The sequence below is a fragment of the Dama dama genome, chromosome 9 (genome assembly GCF_033118175.1).
Source record: "Dama dama isolate Ldn47 chromosome 9, ASM3311817v1, whole genome shotgun sequence".
Taxonomy (NCBI): Eukaryota; Metazoa; Chordata; class Mammalia; order Artiodactyla; family Cervidae; genus Dama; species Dama dama.
The window spans coordinates 6,294,680-6,312,871 of NC_083689.1; the positions used below are offsets into that span (position 1 = coordinate 6,294,680).

The window sequence follows — 18,192 nt, forward strand, 5'->3', positions numbered from 1 at the left end:
TCTAGGCAGTGATTTCCAACTAAGCTGCTGGAGGCTGAGGGGCGGAGAGTCAGGTTTCATTCATTACTCTCTAAGTTGCATAACTACACAGAACAAAGGACCAAAGGATTCCCCAAAGCTCTTTATCAAGAAATCATACTTCTATAGCCTGTACACATGAGCACTGAATGACAATCTTTCTTCCTGATTAGGAAAAAACTTAGTTATAAATATATGGCAACTCAAAAAAGTTCCATGAGGCAATTATTGGGCACTGAGAATGAACACTGGAAAAAGAAGGGAGTCCTACCTTAAGTGCCGGTTAAGTTCTTCCACGTAATTTTTTTGATCAAGAACATCTGTGATTCTTTCATGCCTTTAAAAAAAAGAGCATAAAAATAGAGAAATTCTTTTTTTGCAACGAATGTTTTAAAATTTATTTATTTGGCTGCGCTTGGTCTTTTTGATACAGCATGTGGACTCCAGTTGTGGCACACGGGCTTAGCTGCTTCCTGACATGTAGGACCTTAGCTCCCTGACCAAGGATTGAACCTGTGTCCCCTGCATTACAAGAGGGATTATTTTTACCACTGGGACACCAGGGAAGTCCCAAGGAATTCCTTTTACTCAGGGTTAATACTTCGTAATTGTCCCCCAACCTTCTAATCACCTTGCAGGAGTACCAATGTCATTAATGCCATCAGGAAACCAACAGACAGTCAGAGTGTAGTAATGTCTACATGGTCCTGAGTGAACCAGCAGGGCTGGTTGGGAAGACACGGAACACACTGGAAATGCTGCCCAGGAAGGGTCCTCCCTACAGATGCTCCTCCCACCTCATCCCTAGCATTTGAGAATGCCACCAGGATGCAAGGTGGAGACAGCAAAATCCATGTGCAAATGGCTCCTGAGGTAGGAGATGAAGCAGCCCTTGGTATACTGAAGGAAACGAAGTTGGCTCATAAAAGAAGATCACAAGACTCTTCAAAACACAAAGCTGATTAGTCTGGGTTTGAAAAAAAAGACACTGGGAATTCTCGGTGGTCCCGTGATTAGGACTCTGCTTTCAACGCCAAGGGGGTGGGTTCAATTCCTGGTTAGGGAACTAAGATCCCAAAATCCACGCAGTGTGACAAACAAAACAACAGCAGCAAACTTCATATATATTTATATACATAAAAGACTTCAACATTTTAAAGTTAGCCTCCCCCCACCAATTTCTTTACATACACATGTACATAAATGAGATTATTCAACCCACACTCATGCCACAGATGCTGGATTTGTTGGTCAGTATAGTTTTGTTTTTTTAACCTTTCTGCCCTCACATAGCTTTCCCAGGTGACACATACTGACAGCTTGTTGAGTAGCCTCTGTGCATATAGTCATAATATCTATCTATATTTTTATATAGAGTATATGCAATTAAAATATAAAAGAGACTTGGAGGGTTTTAGAAATGGAATATATATACTTCTCAGTATTATACTTTTCTCACTCAATAATACCTGTGGAAATCCCTCTAAATCTACCATACACTGGGTAAAATCTGCTTTTTCTCACGTCTGTATAATATACCACAGTGTGGAATATTTTGCATGTTACACAATTCATTCAATTACAGATGTCCCTAAGTATCCACAGGGGACGGCTGGATACCAAACCTCAGTGGATGCCAAAATCTGCAACTGCTCATCTCTCATACAAATGGGATAGCACTGCTGACCCTCTGTATCTGTGGGTTCAACGTCCTCAGGTGTGAAAGGCTGACTGCATTCCCTTAAAGGTGGATAATCAACTCATTTCCAGTTCTTTTCGACATTAAGAGTATATTTTTAATTCCAAGTGAGCAAATGTTAGTACTTGGTACTTTGGGTGCATGCCTTCCTTGGTAAGGTGCACTGCCAGGATGCTGAGACCAGAAGAGTCCTCAATACGAAGACGTGTGAAAGACAACAGATGTGGAATATTCAAACACAGCCCAAGGCTTTACAGTGAAACTCCCTCCCACACTTGTGTTCAGGTCTACGTGCCTCTCTAGAAGTGATCCATGTATATGGAAGTACAACATATAAATACAAGTATTATGTCTTCTTTATTATAACATAAATTTTAGCATGTTATACACATTGTTTGCTTTTTTTTCTTTTCTGTCTCTTTTTTCAGGGTAACTTCTTTTAATGCTCTTGTTAACAAGGATGAGGTAGTTACATGCAGCATGAAAAGACATCCAAGACACACTGTGATCTAAGAGTAAGTCTAGTAGCAACTTAAATATGTAATAGTGCTTTTCCATTTACATCCAAACAAACCATAAAGCAAATTACACTACCAACAAATATACATTTGCAAGCCATTAAAAAAAAAAAAGACTTGGAAGGAGTCATGCATGAGTAGCTTCCTCTGAAGAAGGAGGCAGGGAGTGGGACTGAGATGGAGACTGGGGGATAGTGTGAATGGGGAAATTGCCCTTGCACTCTCTATTCTTCCTCAGAGCATAATTCCTCAAACAATGGGAACAGTAACATATTACCATTGTAATTAAAAACAGCTAAATAAAAACTAAAATTTCAAACAATGCAAAAACAAAAGTAGTATTCTTTGTCAGCAGTTATATGAAAGGATGCTCAACATCACTAATCATCAGGAAATGCAAAACAAAACCAAAGTATGGTAATACCTCATACCTGTTAGAATGGTTATCACCGAAAAGACAAGAAAGAAGAAGTGTCGGCCAGGAAACAGAAAAGAGAACCCTTGTGGAGTGCTGGTGGGAATGTAAATTAGTGCAGCCACTATGGAAAACAGCATGGCAGTTTCTCAAAAAATTAAAAATAGAACTACTAAATGACTCAGCAATTCCACTTCTGGGTATTTACCCAAATAAAGTGAAAACTAACATGAATACGTATATGCACCCCCATAATTCACTGCATCATTACTTATAATAGCCAAGATAGAGCAACAACCTTCCTGACAGCTCAGTTGGTAAAGAATGTGCCTGCAGTGCAGAAGACCTGGTTTGATTCCCAGGTTGGGAAGATCCACTGGAGAAGGGATAGGCTACCCACTCCAGTATTCTTGCCTGGAGAATTCCATGGACTATATTTTCCATGGGGTTGCAAGGAGTCGGACACAACTAAGCGACTTTCACTTCACTCCTTTATAGCAACAACCTAAATGTCCATCAATGGACGAATGAAGAAAATGTGGTATATTTATATAATAAAATATTATTCATCCACAAAAAAAAAATCCTACCATTTCTGACAACATGAGTGGATTTGAGGGCATTATGCTAAGTGAAACAAGTAAAACAATGAAAGACAAATACCTTATGATTTTACTTATATGTGGAATCTAAAACAAACAAACAAACACAGAACCAAACTCACAGATACAGGGACTGGTGGTGGTTGCCAGAGGTTGGGGAGTGGGGGAGAAGGTGAATGGGGTCATAAGGTACAAACTTCCAGTTATAAAATAAAGGAGGCTTAGTGATGCAATGTGCAGCATGATGACTATAGTTAATAGCAAAACTGCATATTTGAAAGTTGCTAAGACAGTAGATTCTAAAAGCTCTTGTCACAAGAAAAAAATTCTTTTGTAACTATGTTAAGGTCATGGATGTACACTAGATGTACAGTGGTGATCACTTTACAATATACACAAGTATCATATTATTATGTTGCACACCTGAAAATAATGTAATGTTATATGTCAATTACACCTCAATTTTTTAAAAAGTAGCATTCTTTGCTAGAATTTCATTAAAATCATGAAGAGCAGCATACAATGCAGAACTTACTCTTTGCCGCCATCTAGATCCTGCACATCTTTAATGTAGAGAGAAAAATCGATCACTCCAACCTGATTGAAAGAAAATGCACTAGTTTAAATGGAAGATAATTTCCCCACTTTCCACAAACCTTACTATCTTTAAAATCCAGTTAGATGGATCAGCTTAAAGTATCAATTAAGCAAACAAACCGAAAGAAAAATAACCCCATCATCTTCTAGAAGAAAAATTTACTAAAAATCAGAATTCAAGGGAATATTCTGAAGTTTTACCACTTAGTAATGATTAGTTTTTCTGTCTTTATTAAAAAATCAAATTGTTGATAAAAATCAACAAAGTTCTCTGGGTACAAACTAATTAAAAAAAAAACAGACAGACCTGGATCTTTAAAGTGGTGACCTCAACTGATAACTCTGACTCCTTCTTTCCCCAAGTTGGGGTAAAAAGGTCCAGTGAGTATTTCAGGGAAAATTCTCCGCTATAGGAAACTAGGGAGGTCCAAGATCCCTCAACATCTCAAAGTTAGGCGCTTTGTCCAGAAATAAAGCACTTGAGAGACAGTGAAGGAGAGCCCTAGCCTGCCACCATTGACTCCAGTGAAAGTGAAGCCATTCCTTTGAAATACAGGATAATTGGGTCCATCAATACAGAAAGATTTAAATCAATCACATTATAGCCATATTGCAGAACCCTATGCAACCATAACAAAGAACGCAGGGAATGAAAATGTAATGAAATGAAGAAAGCGCCAGGATAAAATTTTAAGTCAAAGAATACTATGTACAGCATTAACTCCTTATAGTAACCCCACTTATGTTAAAAACCAAAGCTATATGACGCATATATACATATATATACGTCTTTTGCAACCTCTCTGTCGTGCCTCCCACCAATCTCTATTCCCAACCCTTGAACCTGGGTGTCCTCACTACCTGTCTTAATGAGCAGAAAGCAGCAGGAAGGAGGCTGTGAATTTTGCAGCTAGGTTAACAAAGGCAGTGCACGCTTCGTCCTGGCTCTTTCCCTTGGGCACATGCTTCTGAAGTTCTGAGCTTCTGTGGGGAAAGTCTGGCTACCTTGAGGTGCCATGTTGGAGACCATGTGGAGAGACCAGATGCAGACAGAGATGCCCAGGAAACCCCTGCTGCTCCAGCGCCCACTCACTGACCCTCTCAACTCAGAGGGCAGTGAGCACGTGCCTTCGGCTACTCCAGTCCTAGCCACCAACTGCCTATAATCACAGGTGTGTTTCAGAATCAACTTGCTGAGCTCAGCTAACCATCAACTATGAGTGATTGCTATTTTTAATGTGACTTAATCTGTAACACTGCAATAGAAAGCCAGAAAAGATTTAGTCAAAACCAAAAACCTATGTATACATAAATGCATAGAGAAAGTAGCCCCCTGTGGGGACAAAAGTGGGACTGAAGGGGTAGGAGAAAAGGGAAGCTTGAATTTCACTTTTCACATTACATGCTTCTATAATTGCTTAATTTTTTCTAACAAGCATGTACTTCTTCTATAATACAAAAAGAGTAAAAAAAAATATATATATATACATTTGACTGGAAAAAAGGAAACAAGAGAAGAATGAGAAAGAATTAATATCCAAAGTAGAAATTAATGGACTAGAAGACAGATAAAGTCTTCGTCCCAAACCAGAAGTGATGAATAAAGAGCAAGATCTGGGTTTTGAGCTCAACACAGTAGACAAACTCTATCATGTGCACAATATTACAATTTGGAAAAGTGAGATTTTAAAAAGCTGCAAGAAAATACTCTCATGCAACTAACAGAGGAGATCTGAATGAAATAAATGATTTCTGGAAAAATATAAATGACTAAAGGTTTTTATAAGGCTTAGGAAACCAATAAATTGACCAAAGCTATGCCAAAAATAAAAGTGGTCAAAGTATGAGGATCATAAAAAGCTGAAATGGTTATACCAGCAAGTTTTAACAAACATTTAAAGAAAAATAATTCTTGCTAAAACAAACTTTTGTAGAAAATAAGAACGAAAAGAGTATTATCCAACTTATTTTATGAGGTTATACAATCCTGACACTGAAAAGTTACAAAGACAGTATAGAAAAGGAAGATTCAGACAAGTGTAACCTGTAAATGGAAACACAAAAATCTCAAATAAACCACAGACATTAAGTCTAGGAGTACACTAAAAGTATACGTACAATGACCAAGTAAGATTTATTTTAAGAATGCAGGAATAATATCACAATAGGAAGCCCAAGAATTAATTCAATTATAATTATGGGCTAAAAATGGATATGACATCTCAACAGATGCTGAAAAGTGTTGGATAGCATTCAATATTCATTTTTTAAAAATTAATTATTTTAATTGGAGGCTAATTACTTGACAATATTGAGATGGTTTTTGCCATAGGGTTTGGGGCGGGGGCACACATGTACACCTGTGGCTGATACATGTCAATATTCATTTTTAAATAAAAATGCAAAGTTAGAAGAGAACAGTACTTTCTAACATGAGAAGAGGACCTCTCAGGTAGCAACAGCAAACACTGATGCTTCACAGTGATATGTAAGAGCCATTATGTTGATGACAAGAACAGGCCAGGGGCTCAATCACATCTATTATTTAATAAAAATCCCAGACAAATTTTCATTTTGGAATCCGACAAAATAAATGATGTTCAAGGTCATTTGGCAGAATGGAAAATGGACAGCCTCAACTAAATCTGAAAAAGTGGTATAATAAAGTAGGTAGGAGGTGAACTGCCAGAGCATAAAGCACACTATATGGCTTTGGTAGTTAAAAGACTATGTTACTAGCACAGAAATAAAAAGATCCAGAGACTAAATAGAGAGCCTACCAATAAGCCTCTCAGTATAATGGATATTTAAACACATGATAAAGGCGGAATTTCAAATTAGTAGGCAAAATAATAATATTTGATACATGATATTGAGAAAACTGGTTTACTACTGTACTTATATAAGAAATCTGGATTTCCACTTCATACTATGTCAAAAAGAATGACAGGCAGATTATTTAAATGTAAAATACATACATGTGATTTAAAAATTAAGTTAATTTTTAGATGTGGAAGGACCTTCTAGGTACAATAGTTTAGAAGGTATAGAGGAAAAGTCCAATAAACACGACTGCGCAGAATTAAAAAAAAAAAGGTCTATAGGGAAAACGAACCCTGAGAGAGCAGAAAAAAAATTTTATAACAAATATTCTGACAAATGGTAAATATCCTTATCTATAATAAAGGAGTGGAAAAAGATGGAATACTCAAAAAAATGGGCAAAGGATATGAACAGGTGAACCACCAATGGCTTGTTTAATGTTTGTAACACAACATGAAAAATCTTGTATAATATTTATAATAAAACATGGGAAAAAAAAAAAAAAAACTCCATCATCCTAGTTCTCAAAAACACGAATTTGAGATGAAGAGCTTTTTCTGTCTGATTGAAAAAGACCAAGAACGCTCACATGCTTTCACAACACTCATGCAGAACTTGCGCAGTCTGACACAGCAATCTCAAGATTTATCCTAAGAAAATAAACAGACAAGACTAAAAAACAAGTATAAGGATATTTATAACACTGTCATTATAACATGAAAACGACTTACATTAATAAGTATTGGTTAGGGAGGGACAATCAAGAAGGAGGGAATATATATATTATATATATAATTATATGTATATATATATATAATTATGACTGATTTGTGTTGTCGTATGGCAGAAAACAACACACCATTGTAAAGCAATTATTTTTCAATTAAAAAAAAAGTATTGGAAAAAAAAAAAGTATTGGTTAAATAAATTATGGTATATTCATAAAATGGATGACCACATGGTCATTTAAAATGGTTTATATCTCTTGACATTTAGAGCTATGTGGAACACATTGTTAAATAAAGAAATTGCAAAATGGTGTTCTTGGAATAATCACATTTTGGTTTAATGAAAAAAGAAAGCTCCAAACATCTGTCTCTGAGATACAAAGACACACTCACACACACACTCACTCACACCTTTTATTCATGTGCTAGAAGGATATATCCCAAAAAGTAACACTGAATTAGCTGTTTCTATGTAACAGGACAATATATGATACTTTGTTTCTTTTCAAAAAAACTTCTTTATATTTTTTGAAGAATATTCAACAGGCCAAAACAAGAAAACTACTGGGGAGAAAAAAAGCTGATCTGGTCAAGACGCGATTGGGGAAGCTTTAGGTTCCTTCACGGAGCCATTGGGGAAGCTTTAGGTTCATGTCCAAACATGCAGTGGGGAGAAGGCGGGGCAACAGCCTAGCCACAGTTCCTGAAGTGGGGTGGAGGTTAGGACCGGGCAGAGTGTCTGGATTTTGGATTTACAGCCTCCACCACCTTGAGCTCAGGCCTCAGCCCTGGCTACTGGCTCCCACGCAGGAGGAAAAGCCCATCACGAGAAGGCTGTCTCCAGCAAGGGGCACTCCGCACCTCATGGCCTGAAAATCCTGCTCAGTTTTACCATCTGACTTTTCAAATCTCTCCCGAGTCTGTTTTCCCACTCCTCATGCAGACCTGTCTGCCCCAGACTTCCTGACTTACCAGGAAGTCAATAACGCTTAATGTTTGCTTAATCTCTGTGCTAGCCGTTGTGCCTTTGCCTGAGCTATTTTTCGCTCTTCCCTGAGACTTTTGCCAGCGTTCCAGCTTTGGTCCAGCACAGCACCCTGCACGGCCCTTTGCCAGACACCCCCTGCCATCTGCCCCTTCCTGCACACGTCTGCAGATCCAATGTAAAATCCCTGGCCCAAATAAGGCGTTTGATCTAGAGTCAAAACTCCCGTCTTACCTGAGAATCCAAGTCTTCTCCTTTTAAGCAGAGGTTGGCATCCAGCACATTGAGTCCCACCAGCAGACCAACAATCACCGTCCCTTCTTCCTCCATCATCAACGCCTCAGGCTCATAGAACTCACTGCAAGAGATGGATTCCACAGGAGCATCTTCACCACCCTTCCGCTGGACCTATCCTGCCGCCTCCGCTCTGGGCTCGTGGCCTGGCCGCCAGTTTCACCAGGAGCCAGAGGCTGCTATGTGTGCATCCCCTTCTGCCTTTTATTCCCTCTCACTTTAAGTTCTGTGATCTCTCCTCTGGCCTCTCCTCTCTTCCTGGGGCTTAGAGTGGACCCCTCCCACCTCTGGTCTAAGGCTCACGTCTCTGGTTGGACCTGGACCCCAGCTCTTCTCATTAGGCCCCTGTGTTCCTAAACGCCACTCTGTCCCTCTTGTCCACCTGGCTGCGTCTTTCGTCTTCCTCCGTGAATACTTCTACACTAGCATTCATGTCGACATGAAGTGCGATCCTGCGATCCCCACCCCGCCCCCGGCCCAGAACAACACTCTTCCTTCTCCCCTGTGTCCCGGGGAACACTGCCTGCTTTGACTTCCTTCCCTCCCACTCCCCTTGGCCATGTGTAGTGAGGCTCCTTCTGTCACTGTTCTGGTCACCAGTGATTAGCTAATAATATACCAGCGTGTGTGTGAGTGCATAAGAACTTGTTATCCTCAGAATTCGTTGTTTATTTATTTGTTATTATCATTTTATTTTTGGCAGTGAGCCATGTGGGATCTTAGTTCCTAGACCAGGGACGGAAGCTGTGCCCTCTGTAGTGGAAGTGTGAAGTCTTCACCAGCGGACCACGAGGGCAGTCCCAGAACTAGTTGTTTAGAACAAAATCCGTACCTCAAAGTTATTCAGTGTAACAGTCAGAGAAGAGTACAAGGTATGTAAATTATTTGAAATCAGTATCTATCATGAAAACATTTGTTCAGTAATAAGCCATGACTTGAAAACAAACGAAAATTTTGGATGATAAGCCATACTGTAAAAGATATTTTTGTTTCAGTTAGATAACAGCATTAGCTCTATAAAGATTTTTTCCTCATAAATTCTCATATCATAGAGAAAATTCCTCTTATAATGATTTCTTTTGTCTATAAAGTTATAAAAAAAGAACCCAATCATAAATTTCAGAGATAGTTCGTCTTTACTGATGCCAAGAGATATAAAAGTTTACAAACTGAATATGGAATCCTAAAATAGGTAATCTAGGTATGTTCTCTTATAAAAAGCAGGGTTTTATAATTTAAAATTGCCCACTGAATCTAGTTCAAGTCATTTTCCCCGTATTATCACCCAATCAAATACTATTTTGTTGAAACTTAATGGAGTATGCTGTCAGTTACCTGATCTTAGGTATTTTTGAAGAATTATCTTCAAAATGAAAATATGAATCTTCATTCATAGATTTTCAGACACCAGTGCTCAAAAAATAAAATTCTGCTATTTTAAAAGTAAGCCACAGAATAATTACACTTCATAATAATCTGAATAAAAACTGTACAGGCTTGTTCAGGTTTTTGTGTTAACATCTTACAGAGAAACATGAATGAACCATTTGGCCAAGTCAATACATTCTTATTTTAATTCCTAATGATGTACAAAACTACGTTCTAATTACGAAGCAAAAACTAAGCGAAGATAGGTGATGAAATACCTCAAGAGATTTTTATTGTCTACAAGCACTTTCAGATAATCTGCCAGTTTCTTCTGCATGAGTGCAAGATAAAGCCAAGCTCTGCCCCTTCCCACAGCTGTCCTGTAATTCAAACAGAGGATCAGACTATTAAAGCGTAACAACAAAAACAAAGGGAAAAAAGCCAACTGAGCCAAGGAGAAATATATTCACACACACACACACACACACACACACACACACACACACACACACACACACACACACACAACACACGCACGCCTGTGAATGCAAAGCTGCCCTGGGGGTTGCGGGAACACTCTGGGAAGGCTGAGGAAATGGCTCACTGAATTCTTTTCGGGACTATTTGAAGCCTGTATCATAGGCATATATTTCCCTCCCTCCCCCTCAAAAACAACAACAACAACAACAACAACAAAACCAGCAAAAAAATTTAAGCCAGAAACATCTGATTTCTGGAACAAATACAATTAGATAAAACTTTGCATGTATTCATAAATTTCACAGGAAGCCAGGAAATACCAGGTTAGATTGTATCATGGATAAACATTCTTTCACAAGATGAATATAGAACACAGTTATTAAAGTACTGAACTCACAAGATTTCTAAGGCATTAGCTCGGAATTTACTACGTCAAGTTTATTTTTGACACGGTAAAATGCACACAACAGGAAGTTTACCACCTCATCCATTTTTAAGTGTACTATTTAGTAGTGTTAGGACATTCACGTGGCTGTGCAACCAGTTTCAAAGGTGCAATTTTGAAAAAGATCTGTTTTAAAAGAAAAAAAAGCCTCCCAAATATAGACCTAGCACTGTGTAAGGAAAAAAAGATACTGTTCTAAGCGGAGTAACTGCATTTGTAATATCCAAGAGAGTATTAGATGTACTGCTATAATCAATATCTGCCTCAAAGGGCTAGAAGGCACCCAACTTAATGTAACAGGCTTTGGATTCTCTCCACCTTTCAACAAATGATGTGAAGCCAGAGTAAAAGAAGAAAAGAAATAGGAAAAAAAAAAGACATATGATGTTTGCATGATAGGAAAAATGGACACTGACATGTTCTGCTTGGTGGGAGTACAAACTGGTACAATTCTTCTAGCAGGCAATTTAATGCCTGCAGGTTATAAAAATTCTACATCTAGCAATATAAGGAACTAGTTGAGGATGTACACAAAGGTGTATGTTGGGGATGGCCAGCACTGCAGTTTGGACGACGAGGATTTGAAGACAACCGCAAAGCCCAAAGTGGGAGGGGCTATGTGCTCGTTTCAAAAGCACAGTTGGGGATGAATAAATAGTCTACTACTAAATGGGAAAAAAAAGCTACAGTATGCACAGCTTAATACTTAATGTTTTCCCCAGTTCTCCTTCTTTGTTCATTAATATACTGCTCCTAGTTTAGGTTCACTTCCAAAACATTTTTCTGCATTGGAAATAAATGTTATTTTTCTTCCCTTCTTATAAAAATATTAGTATGCTACATATGCCATTTTGCAACTTGCTTATTCTATTGAATATCTGTCATTTTGAAATTCTTTCTGTACACAGGGAATTTCCTGTTCATTTTTTCATAGCTTTAAAGTGTTTCACTATTGGACTGTGCCATGATTTATTTACCTAGTTTTTAATCTAGGCCATTTCTAATCTTCTGCTGTTAACGAATAATGCTGCAACAGCTATTCTGTACATGAGTCATTTTCACATGTTAGGCCTACGAGATAAAACTCCTAGAAGTAGAATTACTGGGTCAAAAGGTAGATGCACTGGTGGTTTTGGTGGTTAGTGCTAAACCGTCTTCCATGAGGAGTGCAACAGTGATGCCCCTGGGGGAGGCAAAGGTGAATTAAAATAGAATCTTCTCTATTTGTCTGTCTGACTTTGTACTGAAAGGATCTACAAGGATCCTGACCAAGATATTAATTGTAGTTTTGTTTTTTCTGAGTAGTAAGCTAATAGAAGCATCTTTTTTGCTTGCTCTTGTTTCCTAATTAAAAATTATGTAATAAGAAAAAAGATCGTTTTTAATTTCCAAAAAAGGAGAGAACCTTGTCTGTTGTCTGGGTTTAAATGCCAATACATGAAATTGTATTTGTTGTGTAACAGTATGCTTAATAATAAACTATGATATGAAAACAGTGAAAAGTTCTGGGTACTGGGTCACTGTAGAAGACATTTTTATCTCAATTAGACAAGGAAATTAAACTCCAGAGAGATGACTCTCAGTACACAAAGTCTGTCCTGCAAGTTTCAAACTACCTTAGAGCAAACAGCCTCTACTCTCCAAAAAATGCTAATCGTAACTTCCAAAATACTGTAGAAATTTTAGAACTTTTGCTCCTGTTTAATGAAATAGTAAAAACACTGCAGCTCTTTATGGAGCAAAGCCAGTAAGTCTTTTCTCACATGGCTTCCAAAAAGGCTACTACTCCAGAGGCATCAGGAAGAGGGAGCTACTCTGTATTTCCTTTCTGGCAGACAAAGGGAGGGTTTTGATACTTAAACTCCTTACTTGTTGAGCATCCCCTGGGTTAATGAGGGAACAGGAGCAGTGAGTTCAGCTGACAAGAAGCTCTTTGTTAGCATAACAAGACTTCAAAAATGCCCCTGTGCCTAACTGGAAATAGAAGCCTGAGTGCAGAAGGCAGAACCCTGTTCCATCCAATCAGACCACCCAAGGACAGGGGCTCTTGAGGGAGTGAGCTGGCTGGAAGGGATGGACAACAGGACTACATATAGAACAGAGGAAACAAGGCAGAAGATGTGGGAGGCTCGTGAAAGTGAAAAGTAAAAGGGTTAGTTGCTCAGTCATGTCCAACTCTTCATGACCCTATGGACTGTAGTCTGCCAGGGTCTTTGCCCACGCAATTTTCCAGGCAAGAATACTGGAGTCGGTATCCATTTCCTTCTCCAGGGGATCTTCCCCACCCAGGGGTCAAACCCACATCTCCTGTATTGCAGGCAGATTCTTTACGGTCTGAGCCACCAGGGAAGCCCAGGAAGATCATGGCTGGGCAGGGGGCAGTGGGGGGGTGTCAGCAGATGAGTATGTGAGAGTCTGTCCCCTGCTACAGGCTTTCAGCAGGAAGATCACAGCTGGGCAGGGGCAGCAGGGGAGTGTCAGCAGCTGAGTATGTGAGAGTCTGTCCCCTGCTACAGGCTTTCACTAGGAAGATCACGGCTGGGCAGGGGCAGCGGGGGTCGGGGGGTGTCAGCAGATGAGTATGTGAGAGTCTGTCCGCTGCTACAGGCTTTCACCAGGAAGATCATGGCTGGGCAGGGGTAGCGGGGGAGTGTCAGCAGATGAATGTATGAACGTCTATCCCCTGCTACAGGCGTTCACCTTAGGTGGCATGGGCCCAAAGGGCCGGACCCGGATAAAGGAGGAGGCTTCAGTCCCACGAACGCAGGGGGCTGAGCAGCGAATGAGTTTGGCAAGATGCAGAGGGCTTCAGAGGCCAGGAGACCTGCGCTGTCTTTCTGGTTCCACCACTCAGCTGCCAAGGGACCTTGGGCAGGTTACCCAACCACTCTGAGCCTCAGTTTCTGCACTAGCAGATGGGAACACCAACAGCTTAGCTCCTCGAGATTTGTGGAGGATGAAGGTAAATCATGAAATGTCCTTAGCACAATGCCTGGCACTTGGCAGGGCCTTAGTCAGTGGTGGTGGCTATTGTAAATACCCTAAAATGGAATGGGCTGGCTCTGCAGGAGAAGGTCAAAGAGAGTCTGGACAGTTAAGTTCCTTGTGGAAGACTGCAGGGGGCTCTTTTGTACAGACCTCAGAATCTCGTTCTCCTCCTGTAACTGCTCTTGCAGTGACAATATCTTTTCATTACAGAACCTTGTACGACAAGCAGGAATCACTGTCCTCATTTTAAACAAAAGGAAACTGAGGCTCAGAGTGGGGCAAATTTTGCTCAAGTTTATGTGGAGATTGAAAGCAGAGCTGAGACTAAAGTCTAAGTTAAGTGTGGCTTGTGCTACAGTTTGTTCTAAATTAGAAGATGCTTTATTAGCAAGGAATTGAGAAATGGATAAATACAAGGGAGTTTTTTTTTTTTTTTTAAAAAACATCAAATTGATGTAACTACTTCTCACTCACTTTAATTCTGGTAGATTTCTGACACTAGTGGCTATATCTGATGCTTCTGGACAAAGTTTCTCCACCAGCTCCAAAGGACCAAAGAAAGATTTATTTTGGCCAATAAAACTCTTCTTAACTAAAAGGGAAAACAGAAGTATTATTCATAAGAACAGTTTGCAAAACGTCTTCAGGGGCCCTCAGTCTCTCTCCCAAAAGCCAAATGAAAGCTATGGAGCTGCACTGCTTACTCCTTCTGATTCAGTCATGGGGACTAGGAGAAGCCAAGTACCAAATGAGCTCTCCCTGCTTCTGATGACAGGGTTTCTCTGCCATACCCAATATGCTCCCTCAAGTGTTTATTGCCCACAAAATAAAACAAGTGCTCAAATAATTATCTATGAAATCCTTGCCCTTTCTCCCTCTTACTTGATGCCAAAGTCAATTCTTGATTGACTTTGTCAAATCATCATCACCATCCCTCATCTGAACTGCTGCAATAACCTCCTAATGGGTTTCCTTACTCCTAATACTGTTACCACCCCACCTTTCTAATCTGTTCTCCACATAGGTGAAAGTTTTTTTTTTTTTTTTAATGTAGGTTAGATCTTATTTTTCCATTGCTGAAAATCCTCCAAGTACTCATGAAATAAAACCCAGCTCCTAACTTGACCTTTAAAGGCCGACGTGATTCAGCCCATCCCAACTACCCTGACATCCCCTCCTCCTGCTTGGCATGCCTCACTTACCTGGTGTCTTCCTCAAACCAAGGTTGGCCCCACTCAAGACCTCTGCACCTGTTTTGTTTTTCTAGAAAGGCTCTTGCCCCAAACCTTTGCATAGTTGACTCCTTCTCTCCTTTAGCTCTCAGCTTATATTTCAGTCCCCAGAAAGACCTTCCCCTCTTACCCTAACTGGAAAGATTTTCCCCTTGATTCTCTATCTTTTAACCAATTTTGTACCCCTGAATCAGTAGCGTTTTACAACTATTTTGCTTCTGAATTTGTTGTCTTATCTCCTCTCTAGAACTGTGCTGTCCAAGGTAGTCACTAGCCACAAGTGGTACTGAAATGTAGCCAGTGCAATTGAGATGTGCTGTAAGTGTAAAATACACAGTGGATCTTTAAGCCTCGGTTTAAAAAAGAATGTAAAATATCTCATTAATAAGGTTTATACTGACTATATATGTCAAAATGATACTATTTTGGCTATATTGGGTTCAATAAAATAAATTACTAAAACTTCACGTGTTTCTGTCTGCTTTTTAAAAGCGTGGCTACTAGAACATTAGAAATCACACATGTGGCTTGCGTGGCATTTCTATTGGACAGCGCTGCTCTAGAATGTCATGTCTTGTGGGCAGGGATCTTGTTTGTTTCGCGCACAGATCCCAGCACCCAGAACAATGTTTGGCATTGAAGATGCTGGGCGAAGTTAGCCTGAATTTTCACGCCTCCGAAGCCCCCCGCCCCTCCCCGCCCCGCCGCGGCGGCTCACCTCTCAGCCCATGTTTGAGGCAGTGCTCCATCACTACAAAGAACTGCTGCAGGGGGGCATGATCTGCATCCAGGCTGCGGCCCAGGCTCAGGGCAGACTGTAGCAAGACCTTGATGCTGAGTTTCATCATGTGCATCAGGTTGACGCGCTCCTCCATCATCTGGCACTTGGAAACTGTAGAGTGGAAGCAGGGACAGCTTCGTTAGCGCACTGAATGGAGTCCCGGGTGAGGAGGCTAGACGCAGAACAATGAAGGGAAGACCCGTCCGCCGGTCTGCTCCGAGCACTCACGTGCGGATTAACTGGAGTTCTCAGCCAACCGGCCCCTAACCCCGGGAGGTCACAGCCTCACCCGGGCGGCTGAGGCCGTGGCTCAGACTCCGAAGGCCTCTCCCAGGTAGCTCCGCGCGTTGCTACGGCGACGGCCCTACCAGCACCCACTGCGATTGGTGTCTCCCACGCCCTTATTCCATTTTCGACCAATGGAACGACGCATACTCCAGAAAGCCTTGCCCTAAGCTAGAAGGCTTGCTGGGAAAGTGCGCCACCCCCTCTCGTTCCTATTGGAGGAGTCCAGCCCGAGGCCTCGCCCCCAGAGCGCGCGGGCGCCATTTTGACTTCTCTGCCGGGAGGGAGGTAGCGGCTTCCGGGCTTGCTTGGAGTGGGCGGTATGCTAGCCAGAGGGATTCCTAACCCAGCTGGCTTGTCTGTGTCACCCGGAGCACTCGGGGAAGCATCCATTCCTTGGTACAGGGCTCAAATTCTCGTTGCCCGTCTTTCGCACACAATTAGTGGACTGTTATGAGTTTCACACTTATTTTGTAAGGTAAAACCGTTAGAATAAAATGAATTTAGCTGAGTTTACACTTAAACTCCATTAATCTCGTCGCTTTGAGAGTAAGAGTTTGTAATCAATATCAGATATCTATGACAAAATTTTTTAGGTTAATTTGTGCTTTTATCTGCCAGTATAAATTCAGTGCGCTGCAAACTTTTTTTTAATCTAAAAAATACATTTTACATTCCAGTTCAACAAATACGCATATATTATGTTGTTTAGTCGCTAAATTGTGTCAGACTTTTCTGCGACCACGGCATGGACTCCTGAGTTAATTTTTTGGGGGGGGGGGGGCGGGGGAGAATTTTTTTTTTTAAAGCAGTTGTAGGTTTCCAACAAAATTAACAGGAAGGTACAGAAATTCCCTTCCCTCACATGCATCTAGAGAAGGCAAGGGCACCTGGAGTGCCGGTACTCTTGCCTGTAAAATCCCATGGACGGAGGAGCCTTGTAGGCTGTAGTCCATGGTGTGGCAAAGAGTCAGACATGACTGAGCGAGTTCACTTTCACTTTTCACTTTCATGCCTTGGTGAAGGAAATGACAACCCACTCCAGTGTTCTTGCCTGGAGAATCCCAGGGACAGAGCCTGGTGGGCTGCAGTCAATGGGGTCGCATAGAGTTGGACACGACTGAAGCGACTTAGCAGCAGCAGCAGCAGCACATGCATCAGTTCAGTCGCTCAGTCGTGTCCGACTCTTTGCGACCCCATGCACCGCAGCATGCCAGGCCTCCCTGTCCATCACCAACTCCCGGAGTTTACCCAAACTCATGTCCAATTGAGTCAGTGATGCCATCCAACCGCCTCATCCTCTGCCTCCTGCCGTCAGTATTTCCCAGCATTAGGGTCTTTTCAAATGAGTCAGTTCTTTCCATCAGGTGGCCAAAGTATTGGAGTTTCAGCTTCAACATCAGTCCTTCCAATGAACATGCATAGCGGTTATCAAGACTGGAACTTTTTTTTTTTTAAATAAGGATGAGCTGCATTGACACATGATGACCAAGGTCCCAGTTCATCCTCTGTGTTCACTGATGAAGTAAGTAGTATTGCACCTTCTATGGGTTTGGACCAAAGTATGATATACGCATCATTATAACGTCATTCATTATATGAATCACATTCATATATTTGAATGTCATTCAAATAATGACATTCATTATTTATGAGCACTTTCACTGCTCATAAAAACTTCTGTATTCTGTGTATGCATCTCTCTGCTAACTCCAGGCAACCACTGATCTTTTTATTGTCTCCATAGTTTTGCCTTTTCCAGAATGGCATTTAGTTGGAATCTATTTTTCTTTTTTTCTTTCTCCTTGACATGTTCAAAGCCTCTTTAAGACCACTCATGGCCGACCCATGAATGGACCAGATTGGCTCTAGGTGGCAAGCTCCCTGACTAAGTATCACAGCTCTTCTTCCAATATTGAGCCCTGTCCCACTGG

At 40.8% G+C, this 18,192-nt stretch overlaps 1 protein-coding gene across 3 annotated transcripts in view; it reads right to left on the reverse strand.

Moving 5' to 3' along the window:
* The window catches only part of RUFY1 (RUN and FYVE domain containing 1), a 62,548-nt gene that overhangs the window by 33,309 nt on the left and 11,047 nt on the right, over positions 1-18,192 (reverse strand). For 2 of the 3 annotated variants that reach the window (XM_061149652.1, XM_061149654.1), the window contains exons 2-7: positions 15,911-16,084; positions 14,435-14,552; positions 10,326-10,427; positions 8,620-8,743; positions 3,788-3,849; positions 290-355 (exon numbers count right to left, since the gene is read on the reverse strand). In XM_061149652.1, the coding sequence (XP_061005635.1) occupies positions 290-355; positions 3,788-3,849; positions 8,620-8,743; positions 10,326-10,427; positions 14,435-14,552; positions 15,911-16,084 (646 nt within the window). Of the gene's footprint in view, positions 1-289; positions 356-3,787; positions 3,850-8,619; positions 8,744-10,325; positions 10,428-14,434; positions 14,553-15,910; positions 16,085-16,201; positions 16,332-18,192 lie in introns of those variants that run through there. The other variant, XM_061149653.1, reaches the window with a different exon arrangement.